Below are 17,403 nucleotides of genomic sequence, written 5' to 3'. Positions count from 1 at the left end.
TTCACAGTAAGGGCCAGTGAGATATTGAGATATTCAGATATTCAGATCTCACTTTGCTAAGACGGCCATTTGGGACAGAATTGGATGTGTGTTGTGATGAAAAGCAGAGAACATGTTCTCTTCTCCTCATCTCAGCTACATAACCCTGTACACATGAGAGATCAGCCATGATCCTGAGGATCCTGTCTGTTCTCCCTTTCATAAATGGTAAACGAACACCAAAGTGTATTTTATATCTGTCTGGATTTAATTGCTAACACTATAAAAATTAAAAAGTCACATCAAAATTTCTATAATGCAAATGCTTGTAACAATAACTCAAACTTTGTGCTAACAAACATAGACTATATTTAAAAATGGCTTTAAACCCCAGGGACAAGGTCAACATATTCAGGGTGCCCATAAAAAGCAAAATTATGGGAAAAAACCATAGTGAGAAAAAAGCTGGCCTTTCCAGGCTTTTTTGCATAGATCTTGGGGTCATATCATCCTCTTTCAGTCTAGATCCTGGAGGTTGAGTAGCCCAATTCCTGCATGAAAATGATCCTATGTTGTGTCTTCAGTGCAGTATGGGTTACTTAGCATTCCCAGGGATCTTGTTGGCAGGAGGATGAGGTCACCCACCTTTGCCCAACAGAAGTCTGAGAAAGGTGGGTATACTATCTATTTTCCCCTCCACGGGTTCTTTTATGCACTTTTATACATTGTATAAGGAGGGGGAAACATTGAATTAGTGGACCCTGCTTGAAGTGCAAGGTCCACTTTAAACACAGCTCATGCGGAGGGCAAGACTGAAGTTGCTCTTGATCTACTAGCAGATTCCCAGACCTGATTTTGTATAAGCCCCACAAAGGAGGAAAGTAGTGAAGATCTAATTTTGAAATCCTGAATCAATATTTTTTTTTGCAACATGTATGGGGGCTAGTGAACCAATGTAATCCAGGTTGGATCTGATTTTATTCAAAACAGTTTACCTTTTTCAACCAGGGATTAAATTGATCCACATCTGTGGCAAAATTGTACATGTACTACTGATTTCTGTAGTGATTGTTCCAGGGACAGTGAATGCACTAATAAAGCCCCCAAGAAATGGAATACATTATCATGCTGTTTATCAACCTGGTTTCTACAAAAAATTGAATATCAGTTTTTGTATGCTGGACTGACCCTTTAGTTGCATTGGACAGGTTTATTAAAATATTGTAGTTCTTGGTAGCATTAAAATTTATCTTCACATACTATGATGTAATGTTTGCCTCTTACTTGTTCTAGTCATCATTCCTATACGATTCTTTTAAATTAATGGTTACTTTAAAATGCTCTTCAACTAAATTGTTGTAAAAATAATTTATGTTTTCATTATAAAATGTGCTATTTCATTTAATTTTTATGCTCAATTCTCTTTTTTTTAAAGCTACATTGCAAACCAACGTTTTTTTGCCTCAATCAATGAAGATGATGTTAAAATTTACTCTGGGCTCAGAAATCTGTAAGTATATTTTTCTTTATTACTGTTTTGTCACACGTTCTACTCTAAGTAATGTCTCACTGTTCTTTAACTGAAGCTAGTGGATAAGATTGGAGAAGAACAGAAACAAAATGTGTAAGTGTCCATGGGTCCTCCTTGTACTTGACTGATATTTTGCTTCATTTGATTACATTTCTGGACACATGACCTACGCCGGAATATTCCAAGGAGTGTGAAATTTCTCCTAAACTTTAACATGCTGACAGCCTGTCAAGGTAAATCAAGACACAGGCTGCTAGAGCCAGCTGTAGATTAGGTCTTCCGGCAAAGGCCAATACAACTAAAAATGGTCTACTCATTCAATAGAGGTAGGCTCCTTTCACACGGGCTTTCCGATCCGGTCTGCCTGTCAGTTTTTCAGGCGGACCTGATCGGATGCTCCATGCAGTCCTATGGAGCAGCGGATGTCAGCGGAGACATCTCCGCTGACATCCGCTGCTATCCGATCCGTTCCTGTTCGTGAAATCCAGACAGATTGAAACCCTATTTTACATAGTTACATAGTAGTTGATGTTGAATAAAGACAATAGTCCATCCAGTTCAACCTGTGTAGGTGTGTGTGGCTGTAATCGTCTCTCATACCCCTTAATGTTCTGATCCTTGAGATTTACATCCTAGAGTCTTTTGAAAGTAGCCATACTTCCTGCAGAAACCACCTCTTGTGGTTGAGAATTTCACAATCTTGTAGCCCTAAAAGTAAAGAACCCCCTGCATTGCCTGAGGTCAAAACGCTTCTCCTCTAATCGCATTGTATGCCCTCGAGTCCTCATGCAATCCTTGCGACTGAATAGCTTTTTTTCTATGCTGAGATCACCATTGAGGTATTTATAAATTGCTATCATGTCCCCTCTCAGGCGTCTCTTCTCCAGGGAGAATAAATCAAGCGATTGTAGATGATCTTCATAATTAAGGTCCTCCAATCCCCTAATAATTTAGTTGCCCTTCTCTGGACTCTCTCCAGCTCCATCCGTCTGGAGGATGGGATCAGATGAAAATGGACAAGCGGTCCATTCTCATCCGATCTCCCATAGAGGAGAGCGGGGTTCTGACAGGTCTGTCTCTGCAAAGTAAGAGGAGACAGAGCTGTCATCCGCCTGCTCAGCGGGGATTGGCGAAGTCTGTTGGGCGCACCGCCCGTGTGAAAATGGCCGTACAGACATGATGGCTCACTAGAATTCATAACGGCACATATGGGCACATTAACTAAAACTGAAGAGTGCAAATCTGGCTCCCAATTTTTTTTGTCAAAGCTTAATTGGATAAGCTGAATTCAGAAGCTGCAGAGGTGCACCAGATTTTGCACTCTCAAGTTTTAGTAAATCTACCCCATAGAAAAGAGTAAAGTGTCTCTAAAGGCAGAAGGGCTGAGCTGTGCTCTGTGTGTCAATGGACATACACAGCTGGCTCAGGAGCACGCATGCATGAGCTCCCCCTATAGCTAGCAGCTGTGCACAGAGCAGGTAGGTATGACATGTTTGTTATTTTAAAGAACGAAAAAAAATAGGTTTAGAATCACTTTAATATGTTTACATTGCCACGTATCTGATTCTTTGATTACTGGTTCCAAGAGTTGTTTGTAGTTACCCTTTAGCCACTACAATCAAAGCTGATACCTGACTTGGTTACCAGCTCTACCTTCGGTGACTAAATGGTATTAATAGATGTAGTGATTATATTCATTACATTTATTGTATTTGTATTTCATGTCCCTTTCTTAAGGAAATCTTTGGTCACAGCATACAATTAAATTTTCTAACATCAACAATGCAATCAGATTTAAGCAATATTTATTTTTGACAATCCAATACAATCTTACTTGAAAAATCTCCTTTCATGTTGTGAGTTCTGTCTGTCTGCCGGCCATCCTATTCCACATCTTCCTGGTTTTCCTGCATGCTTTGCAGCTTCTCCTCTTTTACTTTCAATTTCTAAGGACATATCCCATGGCACCTTGCTGCCTGCAAGCAGTGATTACTGTACTGACTCCGCCTCCTGAAACTCTCAGCATTGCTGTAGTCTAGAAGGCAGGCTCTGTGAAATGTGTGACACAGCAGTGACAACTCCGGGTATAGTCAATACATGTCAGAGAAATCAAGGAAATAAATGAGTGGGGACCTTCACAAAGTAAGTTTACAAACTTCTAGATCATTGAGAGTAAGGCCCCGTTCACACTGGGGCGACGCTACTTGCCGGGGCGACCTCATAGGTCGCGGCGCGCTGCTCGCACCGCGACCTCGGAGCGGCCGGCACGGACTTCATAACATTGAAGTCTATGCAGGTCGCTCCGGGGCGCCCCAAAGAAGCTCCGCACCCTTTTTCTAAGTCGGAGCGACTTGTGTCGCTCCTATTAGAACGGGTCCGCAGCTTCTCTATGGAAGGCGACCTACGGCGACCTGTCACTAAAAGGAGAAGGCTAGAAATAATTCAAATACAATGTAGAAATGAATATATGATTTTACATTTCGACCATAGATATGCTTTAATATTTTTTGTCAACATTTATAGAAAGACCAAACTGTCCAGCAAATGTCAGAAGCATTTGGACTAATTCTAACATTGCAGGGAGCGTTATTCACATGGTTTTAATTGTTGAAAACAAAAAAAACGTGTTGCACTGTCATGGTTACTTTTGCTGGACGCGTTGGTGTGCATGTGAATGTGGTGGAAAATATGAAGAAAATCATGCAATATGGAAAGGCATTCATAGGAATTCATATACTGAATATTATACTTCTATTACCTGCATTAACCACAGAAAGTTATCAGAATACAGTTTTTCGTGTTAGTGGGATTTAAAAGGCAATATCATCAATGGATTCATGTGACTTATAACTATCATAAGAGGGTAAAGATGGAAACATCAGTGAGTGAAGGCACATTTCTGCCTAACCAACATAAGCTGTAGACTAGGGCAACAGGGTTGCATAAGTCTTGTAGCTGGCTGATCGGCAAACCCATTCTCATGTAAACTGAAAGGTTTCTGACTGTTGACCTGCTTACTAGTACAATATGGCTGGACCTTAATTGTTACTCTCGGGGCACAGTTTGTGTATTCTTTTTTTATTTTTTTGGGGCGGTGGGAATAATGTGTACTGTTTGCATACAGTTCACCCATCTTGAGATTGTACATTGCCAGTTCTGGAAAGGAAGGATTTGCCCCCTTAATGACCAGGCAATTTTTTTGCGATTCGGCACTGCGTTCCTTTAACGGAAAATTTCGCAGTTGTGCGACACTGTACCAATATAAAATTGATGTCCTTTTTTTCCCCACAAATAGAGCTTTCTTTTGGTGGTATTTGATCACCTGTGTGATTTTTTATTTTTTGTGCTATAAACAAAAAAAGAGCGAAAAAAAAAAATTCACTTTCTGCTATATAACATTCAAAAAAAAATGTAAAAATCTAAATTTTTCATCCTTGTAGGCCAATTTGTATTCTGCTACATATGTTTGGTAAAAAAAAAATCGCAATAAGCCTATCTTGATTGGTTTGCTCAAAAGTTATCGCGTCTACAAACTAGGGGAAAGATTTATGTCATTTTTATTTATTTATTTATTTTTACTAGTAATGGCGGCGATCTGCAATTTTTAGCCAGACTGCGACATTGTGGCGGTCAGATTGGACCCCTAACTGACATTTTTGACACTTTTGGGGGGACCAGTGACATTACTTACAGTAATCAGTGCTGGAAATATGGGAGTGGCTTGTGAAATGATCATAGAGACTTGTGATCCTATATAGAAGGATCACATGGGCTCTGTGATCATTTCAGAGAGAAGAACGGTCAGCTGTGTTTAAAACAGCTGACCGTCCTTCTCTCTCAGCGGGGAGCGATCGCGGGTGCCCGGTGGCAATCGGTGCCACCGGCCCAGTGGATCGGCATCCCCGCTGCCTAGTGGCCCCCAAGCACCATGTAGGTTCACGCAGGAGAGCCAGCCTGCTGCAGTAAAACTGTAGCGGGTAAGCGGTCAGGAACTGGTTAAAGTATAACTAAAGGCAAAACTTTTTATTTTTATTTTGGATAGAGTGGAGAAGAATTAGAACACCTGTCAGTTTTTATTGGCCTCTGTGCCCCCGTTAGGAAGATTCAGCCTCTCCCTTTGTCCTGTTTACCATTATCATTGAAAGTGAAAGTAAAAGAAAATACCAAATTTTGGGTTGACACAAGAACAGAAAGGAAATCTTCCAAAGGGGACACTGGTTCTGGCGATCCTGGTGCCACGCTGGGATTCCCTGACTTTGGAGGGATAACCTCCAAGTTTCTGGTTTGGCTTTGGGACAAGAAATTAAGGGAAATCTTCCCTATGGAACACAGATGGCAAAAAAAAAACTGGTTAGGGTTATACCCCTCCCCTTATAAACAGTTGCGTATAAGTCTACTTTAAAATGAAACTGCTAGAAGGGAAGGGTGACAGTTTTTCTAGTTGTCGGTTTTAGGTATACTGGGCAAACTATCTTTTATTTCCTGATCTTAGCATGCCTTGTGTGACTGTTCCTTATCTTGTTTGGCCCCATTCATACTTGGAGATTTGGAATGGTGGGTGGAATTGGTGCTATTCTGTCCATAATTCCAAATTGCATGGCAATTGTTGCAAAACATGCAACGAAAAATGTGCCTTTAAAAATTGTGTGAAGCTTGTCACCCAAAAAGGAGCTTCTTTTGGACCACCCATAGGGCATTGAAGTGAATGGACTACCCTTGGTGTGTCACGCAGAATTGTGTGAAAATCGCCCACACAAAATCATGAGAGCTACGCGAAGTGGGAATGGGTCCGATACAAAATGTAGCCATATTGCCATATGTAGATATTCACCAGCACACCATGGATCATCAATTTCATCCAAACAGTTTTTCATTCAAGAAAGATCACATCACAAAATGGTGTAGTGCAAGGTATCGGAGCCATGCAGGACCCCTTGATCAGGCTGCCAATCACCTGCCTGACGAAGGGGCCCTGTTTGGCTCTGAAATGTTGCACTACACCGTTTTGTGATGTGATCTTTCCTAAATAAAAAAAACTGATAATCTTTGGTGTGCTTGAGAATATCTACATATTTTATAGGTTCCAGTATCCAGCACCCAATACCTTAAGAGCTTATTCCAGGAACGTGTGCGATGGGAATATGGACTGTGTACAAAATATAGCCAGTCCATTAGTTGGCAGCACAAGGCAGTTGACTTAGCATGGAAGAAGTGTAACTCTGACCCTGCAAGCAACAGTAATCAACCATCATGGTGTATCCATAAAGCAAGTTGGTGACAGCTTACAATTTAAAAAAAATTAAAAATCAAATGAATTTAATTACATTTGTAACTTCTTTGCGCAAACCGACGTACCTGTAAGCTGGCTTAAATAATTGGTTGTACCGGGATGATGCCTGCAGCTAGAGGCATCAACCTGGTACCATTTTTTAGAGCCAGCGGTCGGCTTTCAGGAGATAACAACCAATGCAGCTCAGCAGCCGCTCGGCCGTTATCCCAGCGAGCGGGAGGGGATGCCCCCCTCCTCCCGCCACCTTCTGTGGCTCTGCTCGGGTCTCTCGTCCCACCAGGAGACCCGAGCAACCAGCCGGCACATCCGCTGGTTGGTTGGAGTCTCGAATGAAGCCGGATTAGACTTCAACTGGGTCTCCGATCATGAAACGCGGAAGGGACATCAAGCTGTCACTTCCGGTTTACTCGGCTGCCAATGGCGCTGGCTTAAAAAATCTGTCAGTATTCAAAAATGCCTATTTCAGCGTTTTTAATACTTTGAAGTGCAGTGGAGGGGTCTGGGGTCTTTTAGATCCCAGATCCCTCTCTAAAGAGTACCTGTTACTGCCTATTACTGTCACAAGGGATGTTTACATTCCTTGTGACAGCAATAAAAGTGATCAGATTTATACATGTATTTATTTATTTTTTAAAAAACAGTGTTAAAAATAAAAAAAAGAAAAGAAAAGAAATAGGAAAAAATGTTTTTATAGCGCCCCCCCCATCCCCGTGAGTCCACGCATGAAAGAAAATGCATACGTAAGTCACGCCCGCAAATGAAAACAGTGTTCAAATCACACATGTAAGGTATCCCCGCAATCATCAGGGCGAGAACACTAATTCTAGAAAAATACCTCCCCTATAACTCTAAACTGGTAGCCATTAAAAAATTAAAAATAGTTTGTCACCATTCCACAATTTTAAACCGTAACATGTTAGGTAGCTATTTACTCGGTGTGACATCATCTTTCACACTATACAAAACAATTGGGCTAACTTTACTGTTTCGTTTTTTTTTTCTAATTCAGTAAAATGTATTTTTTCCAAAAAAATTACATTTGAAAGACTGCTGTGCAAATACCGCGTGACAAAAAATATTGCAACGACCGCCATTTTATTCTTCAGAGTCTTTGCTAAAAAAAATGTATATAATGTTTGGGGGTTCTATTTCTAGCAAAAAAGACTGATTTAACTTGTAAACAACGTGCCAGAAATAGGCCTGGTCCTTAAGTGGTTTAAAATCTATTTTAAAAGGACCAACTGTACATAGTGGAATATATACAGTGGGTACGGAAAGTATTCAGACCCCTTTAAATTTTTCACTCTTTGTTATATTGCAGCCATTTGCTAAAATCATTTAGGTTCATTCTTCTTCCTCATGATTGTACACATAGCACCCCATACTGACAGAAAAACACAGAATTGTTGACATTGTTGCAGATTTATTAAAAAAGAAAAATTGAAATATCACATGGTCCTAAGTATTCAGACCCTTTGCTGTGACACTCATATATTTAACTCAGGTGCTTTCCATTTCTTCTGATCCTCCTTGAGATGGTTCTACACCTTCATTTGAGTCCAGCTGTGTTTGATTATACTGATTGGACTTGATTAGGAAAGCCACACACCTGTCTATATAAGACCTTCCAGATCACAATGCATGTCAGAGCAAATGAGAATCATGAGGTCAAAGGAACTGCCTGAAGAGCTCAGAGACAGAATTGTGGCAAGGCACAGATCTGGCCAAGGTTACAAAAAGATTTCTGCTGCACTTAAGGTTCCTAAGAGCACAGTGGCCTCCATAATCCTCAAATGGAAGATGTTTGGGATGACCAGAACCCTTCCTAGAGCTGGCCGTCCGGCCAAACTGAGCTATCAGGGGAGAAGAGCCTTGGTGAGAGAGGTAAAGAAGAACCCAAAGATCACTGTGGCTGAGCTCCAGAGATGCAGTCTGGAGATGGGAGAAAGTTGTAGAAAGTCAACCATCACTGCAGCCCTCCACCAGTCGGGGCTTTATGGCAGAGTGGCCCGACGGAAGCCTCTCCTCAGTGTAAGACACATGAAAGCCTGCATGGAGTTTGCTAAAAAACACCTGAAGGACTCCAAGATGGTGAGAAATAAGATTCTCTGGTCTGATGAGACCAAAATAGAACTTTTTGGCCTTAATTCTAAGCGGTATGTGTGGAGAAAACCAGGCACTGCTCATCACCTGTCCAATAAAGTCCCAACAGTGAAGCATGGTGGTGGCAGCATCATGCTGTGGGGGTGTTTTTCAGCTGCAGAGACAGGACGACTGGTTGCAATCGAGGGAAAGATGAATGCGGCCAAGTGCAGGGATATCCTGGACAAAAACCTTCTCCAGAGTGCTCTGGACCTCAGACTGGGCCGAAGGTTTACCTTCCAACAAGACAATGACCCTAAGCACACAGCTAAAATAACGAAGGAGTGGCTTCACAACAACTCCGTGACTGTTCTTGAATGGCCCAGCCAGAGCCCTGACTTAAACCCAATTGAGCATCTCTGGAGAGACCTAAAAATGGCTGTCCACCAACGTTTACCATCCAACCTGACAGAACTGGAGAGGATCTGCAAGGAGGAATGGCAGAGGATCCCCAAATCCAGGTGTGAAAGACTTGTTGCATCTTTCCCAAAAAGACTCCTGGCTGTATTAGATCAAAAGGGGGCTTCTACTAAATACTGAGCAAAGGGTCTGAATACTTAGGACCATGTGATATTTCAGTTTTTCTTTTTTAATAAATCTGCAACAATGTCAACAATTCTGTGTTTTTCTGTCAGTATGGGGTGGTATGTGTACATTCATGAGGAAGAAGAATGAACTTAAATGATTTTAGCAAATGGCTGCAATATAACAAAGAGTGAAAAATTTAAGGGGGTCTGAATACTTTCCGTACCCACTGTATATGAAATAAAAGGGAGTGTGGTATTTGCATTACATCCTTAAAGTGATTGTAAAGTCTTGTTTTTTTCTATTAAAATAGCAAGCATATTATACTTACCTCCTCTGTGTAGTGATTTTGCACATGGCAGCTCAAATCCACCTTTTCTTGGGTCCCTCTTTGGTTCTCTTGGTCCCTCCTTCCTGTTGAGTGCCGCCACTGCAAGCAGCTTGTTATGAGGGGCATCCAAGCCAAGCTGCAGCTCCGTGTATCCATTCAAACACAGAGCTGGTGTTCGGCCCGCCCCCCTCTCTCCTGATTAGATAACTGAGTTTTATTGACAGCAGCGGGAGCCAGTGGTCAATCAGGCCAATCAGGAGAGAGAGTCCCAGATGGCTGAGGCGCTTGTGGACATTGCTGGATTGAGAGAGGGCTCAGGTAAGTATTAAGGGGGCTGCACAGAAGGATTTTTATCTTAATGCGTAGAATTCATAAAGATAAAAAAAAAAAAAAACCTTCTGACTTTACAACATCTTTAACAGGTTCCCGACTGCCCGCCGCCAACTTACTGCGGCAGTGCGGCTCTCCTGCACAAACCGATGTAGTCCTACGTCGGTTGCGTGCCTGCAGCTAGGGGGCGAGCCCGCACCACCGGCGGTGTGCTCCCACCCCCACTCGGCAGGGGGGACTCCGATGCATGGGGCAGGCGGCTCCGATTGCCGTCTGACACCCACGATCGCTCCCCGCTGAGAGAGAAGGACGGGCAGCTGTTGTAAACACAGCTGACCGTTCTTCTCTCCAGAATGATCATAGAGCCCCTGTGATCCTGCTATAAAGGAACACAGGTCTCTGTGATCATTTCACAAGCCATGTCCCCCCCCCCACAGTTAGAATCACTCCCCTAGGCTTCACATTTAACCCCTTAATCATCCACAGTGTTAACCCCTTCCCAGCCAGAGTCATTATTTCAGTAACAGTGCATATTTTAGCACTGATTACTGTAGTAATGTCACTGATCCCCCCAAAAGTGTCAAAAATGTCAATTAGGGGTCCGATCTGTCCGCCGCAATGTCGCAGTCCTGCAAAAAATCGCAGATCGCCGCCATTACTAGTAAAAAAATGACATACATCTTTCCCGTAGTTAGTAGACATGATAACTTTCGTGCAAACCAATTAAAATAAGCTTATTGCGATTTTTTGTTTTACCAAAAATATGTAGCAGAAAACAAATTGGCCTAAAATGTTAAAAAATTTGAATTTTTTAAAAAATATTTTGAGAATGTTATATAGCAGAACGTGAAAAAAAAAAATATATATTTTTTTCAGAATTGTCGCTCTTTTTTTGTTTGCGCAAAATTAAAAATCGCAGAGGTGATCAAATACCACCAAAAGAAAGCTCTATTTGTGGGAAAAAAAGGACATAAATTTTGGGTACAGCGTCACACGACCGCTCAATTGTCCGTTAACCTCCTGACGTCCGCGCTACAGCCTATATACGGCTGCAGCGCGGACTCGAATTTTCGGGAGGCCGTTTTTAAACGGCCTCCCAGTGACACGCCCCCCGCGCGCTCCCGCGAGCGCGCATCGGGGGGAATCTGTGTCGGCCGTGTCCTTTGGACACAGCCGATCACAGATCGTGGTGAATGGCCAATCACAGCGGCCATTCACCACGTGATCAAGCCGTCCAATGAGAGATGATCTCATATGTAAACATATGAGATCATCTCTCATCGCCGGCGCTCCTTCCTCACACAGAGCCTGCGTGTGAGGAAGGAGGGAGAGCTGCACAGTGCCGGGGACACAGAAAAAAGTAATCAGGGCACCGATCACCAGTGCCCTGATTACCAGAGGTACACCAAACACACCTTCAATGCCCACAGTGCCCACCATCAGTGCCCCCCATCAGTGCACACAATCAGTGCCCATAGTGCTGCCAGTCAGTGCCCATCAGTGCCTGCTCATCTAGGCACTGATGAGCACTGACTGGCAGCACTATGGGCACTGAGTGTGGGCACTGATGGTGCTGCTCATCAGTGCCGCCCATCAGTGCTCATCAGTGCCACCCGCCAGTGCCCATCAGTGCCACCCGCCAGTGCCCATCAGTGCTGCCCGCCAGTACCCATCAGTGCCGCCCGCCAGTGCCCATCAGTGCTGCCCGTCAGTGCCACCTCTCAGTGCCCGTCAGTGCCACCTCTCAGTGCCCAGCAGTGCCACCTCTCAGTGCCCAGCAGTGCCGCCTATCAGTGCTCATCAGTGCCGCCTATCAGTGCTCATCAGTGCGGCATATTAGTACCTCCTCATCAGTGCCACCTCATCAGTGCCCATAAGTGCCACCTCAGCAGTGCCCATAAGTACCACCTCATCAGTGCCCATCAGTGCAGCCTATCAGTGCCCATCAGTGCCGCCTCATCAGCGCACATCAGTGAAGGAGAAAAATGTATTTATTTTCAAAATTTACTCGCAAAAAATAAGAAAAACTTTTTTTTTTTCAAAATTTTCTGTCTTTTTTCTTATAAAAAATAAAAAACCCAGAGATGATTAAATGCCACCAAAAGAAAGCTCCATTTGTGTGAAAAAAATGATAAAAATTTTATATGGGTACAGTGTAGCATGACCGCGCAATTGTCATTCAAAGCGTGCGAGCACTGAAAGCTAAAAATTGGTCTGGATGGGAAGGGTGTTTAAGTGCACAGAAGGCAAGTAGTTAAAGTAACGCAGTGCTGAATCGCAAAAAAAAAAATGGCCTGCTATTAAGGGGGAAAATCTTCTGGTCCAGAAGTGGTTAACATAACTAATTATAAATCACACATGTATATTTCAATCTGTGTATCACTTATTTTTCTTCTGTAAAGGAGAACACATTACTTACAGTATATGTGAGTTATATGGAGCTAACGTCTGTCCTCGGACTATTAAATCCTGGCAGCAGATTGTGTTATTTGGGGACTTTGCTAAACTCTGACTGTTTCCTTTTAGAACCGTGGTAGACTCTAGCCTCAAGTTTGTGTCTCGCCAGGCATTCCGCAAGAACCTCAAACTTACTTACATGTGAGTAATCAATTTCTTACTTGAGCAAATGCTTTGCCATTATAGCAGATGATCTGCAGCATACAGACATTCCTTGAAAGTGTTACTACACCTCTGAATCATATAAAGACAAGCTGTTTGGGCTTTCACTGCCTGTTACAATAAGATGTGATATGTAACCTTAAATTTCAATGAAACACTAGTAAAGTTATCTGAGAATTCTAAGCCTTCCTTTTTTTTTTTCTTTAGCAAGCTTAGCCAACATTTTCTTTTTAGCTGGCATAGCCCACATTAAAAATTATCTAAAATTATAGAAGGTGTCAGATGTCTATTGCTGCTAAGCCTATAAGCCTAAAGGTCAAGTCTCCCAAACTGACATGCCATATAATTAGACTGTTATTAATGTCTCTGGTATACAGATATGGTACAGTAATTGTAGACATAAATAATGTTGTTTTTTATTTAAGAAATTTGGTTATTTTGATAAATTAACTATTGCATTAACTAAAGTTTTAAACCGTTTATTCTGGATGGGGACAATATATTGTTACCTCCTCAGTGTATTTCATACCATGCTAACATTTCTTGGACAATGCTTACAGCTTAGCAGGCAAGTGAGAAGTAGTAAAACAATTAATTCATCTGCATTCTTGTACTTAAAAATGTACAAATTCTGTTTTATTGTGCTTTACAGAAAGCTTTTAGTTATTATATACGTTTTAGGCTCTAGGTTGATGTTCTCTTCTTTCCACCAGTATTTTTCTGCTATACATACAGGATATGCAGAGGGTTTTGGATAGAATAGGGTCTCGACTTTCCCCACTTTTATATATAACATTTCTTCACAATGGGGACATAGCCAGCAATAAATACGTTTTTGAGGATCTTACCCCTACCCTCTGAAAAGAAAAATGTGTCTGGCCGATGTCCAACGTCAGACCTTTTAAGTGCCATACAATAGTTTGGAATTTAAGTTGATATTTGAGTCATTTGGATAACTGCTAAGTCATTTCAAATTCTAGCCAATAAGTTTGATGATGCTACAAAAACAAATAGATAAAATAAAAAAAATATAGTGGGACCAAAAGTGGTGGAGCATCACCAAAAGTTGCAGAGCAATAGGCTACTAACAGTGTCTGAAGTTATTGTAGGTGCTGCTAAACTACTTATCACACAGTGGAGAAAAGGTTGTAGTCCACAGAGGAGGACTGGGCCAGGGGAGCAAGTGCCCCCTGGGCTGCTCTGATGCCCCGTAAAAAGGCTGCACCGCTTCTGCCACAGACATGCCTAAAGAATTCCTGGTGAAGAGAAGTAAAAAGTCCCTGCCGCTGACCTACTAAGTGCGGGTTAAAAACAAGGACAGAGCACAGGCTTCCCCCCCAGCATGGGTGGTGTAAACTGTATCTGAGTAGAGGCCGGTTCCATGCCCCACTGGAGACTCTCCTCCCCCGGCCAGCCCCAACCAAGCTGTCCCAGCTTCCCCCAACTGCCCCCTGCTGGCCAGGTTTGGCACCCAATTTAGCCAGGGAGTAGAAAGTACCTGGAGCTGAGCTTCAGTCTGGAATGGGGGTCAGGAGGAGGCTGGGAAGAGGTAGAGTGGAAGGGGGCCGAGTTTTCTGCACCATGGGCCTCTGGTTTGTCCTTGCCCCCTGGGCCGAAAGTTGCCAGTCAGCCCCTGGTAGTCCAATTCCTAGTAGGACACAAAAAGAGGTTTAAGGATTGTAAGAGGTGCATGAAAGTCAGCCAGCCCCCAGTCTGATGTACTCACCCTCCAGTCTGTCACCAACCAAATATAACCTGTCTCTTGGTACAAAGAACAGGGGTTTAGTTGACACACATTTGCAAACGCATGTGAAAGCTGCAGAGCCACTTCACGGCACCCTGATATATCTGCAGTCCTACACTCTTAATTTAGTGTCCTCACACTGGAGGCACATGGCCGCCAATGGGTGGATGGGGGACAGGTGAGAGGGAGACAGCCCAACCTCCCCCAACCCATCCCCATGCACGACTGGCTGTTGTCTCAAAGACTCAAATAATTAGGTTTATAACCAATTCCTAGTAGGTACAGAGTTAACCATTTACCATACTGACTGCTCAGTGTTCGGTGCCTAGCTTAGCAAGCGGAGACTACAGACAACACACCAGAGAGTCTATCAGGGTGTGATCCCATTGTTGTGTTACCGCACAACCCCTGCACTTACCCTGCTTACTTCAGGAAAACTGTACTTATATTTAGGTGGTCCATACATCTTTAGTTAGGCCACAGAACATTATCAGTCAATTAGTTAGCGATATTATGATGTTTGTTTTAAATCAAAATATTTCATTCTTGCAGAGATCTTTCCAGAAATAAGCTGCCAACTTTAAGTCGAAAACTATTTCGTCATCTCTCGTTGACTGACCTGTGAGTAATATTTTCAACTTTCTAATAAGATTTTTATAAAAAAAAAAAAAAAAAAATTAATATGCATTAGGCTTTATGTAAGCTTTAATAAAGTGAAGTGAAGTGATTATGCTGAAGTGCCTGCATGCATGTGTGTTGATAAATGAAGGATGACCACAGGCTTGCCTTGTGCCTTTCTGTCCCAGATGCAAGAACATGTTTTGACCATAGAATGATGGTTTGCTCCATCAGGAGTCTGGCGTTGTAAATTTAGAGGAATTTTGGTGCTGAAAACACCATAAACTAGCAAAGCTCAATGATTGGTGAGAAAGCTGCAAACTTCGCTTTACTCTTCAACCCTTTCCTCTCCTAAATCCCCATTAAAACTTAACCCCAGCATTTATTATACCCTAAGGTTGGCCATACATTATACAATTTTCTTACAATTTTCTGTACAATTTTCTTGAAATTTACCTTCAACTATGTAGTACAAAAGCCTTCCTAATTGGATACAAGTGAAAGTGTTGTTTAGCTTTAACCTCATATTATGTGGTTTGTGGTAAATCTAACAGAAAATTGTACAAGGAAATTGAACGTGTATGGCCAGCCTAAGCCAGCCCTTAACACCAAACCACTCCAACACCAAGTCTTATAATAAGTGCCAGGTGTTCTCGCCAGGCTAAGCAAGGACACTTCTTGTAGAGTCAAAAATTGCTGCTAAGACCCTCTCCACAAAGTCTTTTTGGCTATGATGGGCTGTTTCACCAGCAAATAGGAATGCGTTAAAGGAGAAGGAGGACTCACTTTAGCACTGTTAGGATGCTAGCAGCTCCTAGTTTTCTTAAGTTGACAGAGTTTCCAGTCTACACTGTCACAAAGGGGTTGATGCCGCTCCAGGTGAGAGATAAGTATCCAATCTGTGCTGGGTGCACGTCTAGTCCGTGGACCATGAAAGTAGTGATTGTATAGGAAATGGTTTGACAGCACTCCAGTGTTAGCGGATAAAAAGTCTTTATTTCTCCAAAAACATGACAGCACAATGAACAGATGCCTCAAACAGCAGATGCGTTTCATGAATCAAGTTTGCTTATATATTGTCTCCAGTCTAACCTAACCTCTGCCCCTTGCCACTACACACCTAAAATTGCCCTTATTACATATCTCACTGGCACTAGCCCTAATAATAATGATCCCCTTCTTCCATTCTCACCTCAAGCTCTATAGGTAGCAGTGATGTCATTATGATGGTCAAGATATCTTCATCCTAGCTGACCTTTTCCTTACCATTACTGAGCAATGTAGTAAAACTAATTACACCTTAAAGTAATAGAATAACTTGTGAAAAAAACACAGAACTTGAGCCAGGTCAAAGGCCAAAGGCCAAAGCTGTCCTACTTTATAGCTGAAGTACAAAGTGTTTTTTCATGTTTTCATTGTATTTGTCTGATACAAATATCAAAGGATAACTTTTATTCTTGTGTTTCTAGTTTAACCACTTGTCAGCAGTGGAAAATATAGCTAGTTTTATTGTCATAGAACTTGATGCATGAAAGACTTGTAAACTGAGAAGTAACATGTTATGTATTGCTTGACATCCTTGGCTCACTACAGTCAGTAAAGAAAAAAATATTATGCAATGAAGCAGTACAGTAAGGGTCCTTTCACACACCTGTCCGTTCTGCCGACGGACTCCGTTCTGCTCAGCGGGGGATCAATCCGCCGATCCCCGCTGAGTAGGCGGATGACAGCTCCGTCTCCACACTGTGTGCGGAGACGGAGCTGTCAGATCCCTGCTGTCCTCTATGGGGGAATCGGATGAGAAAGGACCGCCTGTCCGTTCTCATCCGATCCCATCCAATCTGATCTGCCAGACGAATGGAAAATAGGGTTTCCATCCCTCCGGATTTCACAGACTGGATCAGTTTGGATGGCAGCGGGTGTCAGCGGAGATGTCTCCGCTGCCATCTGCTGCCCCATAGGGATGCATGGGGCATCCGATCAGGTCCGCCTGCAAAACTGACAGGCAGATCTTATCGGACCGTATGTGTGAACTGATTTTTGTGAATTAAAAAAAACAAAATATATATATATAAATATTTGTACCTGTATTATCAGGATGCAGGCACAAAGGCAATCATCCTCTGTTTCGAGTATTCGAGAATGCTAGACCATATTTACATTGTGTTGTGTTGCATTCCACCATACATTCATCTCAAGTCGCTTTAGAGACGATCGCTAATGGAATTGCTAGTGCAGTTTACATTGATGCAGCTAACCTGTGTTGGACAAAGAAACAGAACAGTCAGTAATAG

At 42.5% G+C, this 17,403-nt stretch overlaps 1 protein-coding gene across 3 annotated transcripts in view; it reads left to right on the top strand.

Moving 5' to 3' along the window:
• Positions 1–17,403, top strand: part of NTRK2 (neurotrophic receptor tyrosine kinase 2) — a 305,915-nt gene that overhangs the window by 27,091 nt on the left and 261,421 nt on the right. For all 3 annotated transcript variants that reach the window (XM_082261136.1, XM_082261135.1, XM_082261134.1), the window contains 3 exons: positions 1,415–1,489; positions 12,655–12,726; positions 15,044–15,112. In XM_082261136.1, the coding sequence (XP_082117262.1) occupies positions 1,415–1,489; positions 12,655–12,726; positions 15,044–15,112 (216 nt within the window). The remainder of the gene's footprint in view (positions 1–1,414; positions 1,490–12,654; positions 12,727–15,043; positions 15,113–17,403) is intronic.

This window comes from Pelophylax lessonae, assembly GCF_965119305.1.
Source record: "Pelophylax lessonae genome assembly, chromosome: 1".
In the NCBI taxonomy this organism is placed as follows: Eukaryota; Metazoa; Chordata; class Amphibia; order Anura; family Ranidae; genus Pelophylax; species Pelophylax lessonae.
Note: the sequence above shows the minus strand (reverse complement) of the source record. Positions and strands in the feature narration are given on the sequence as shown.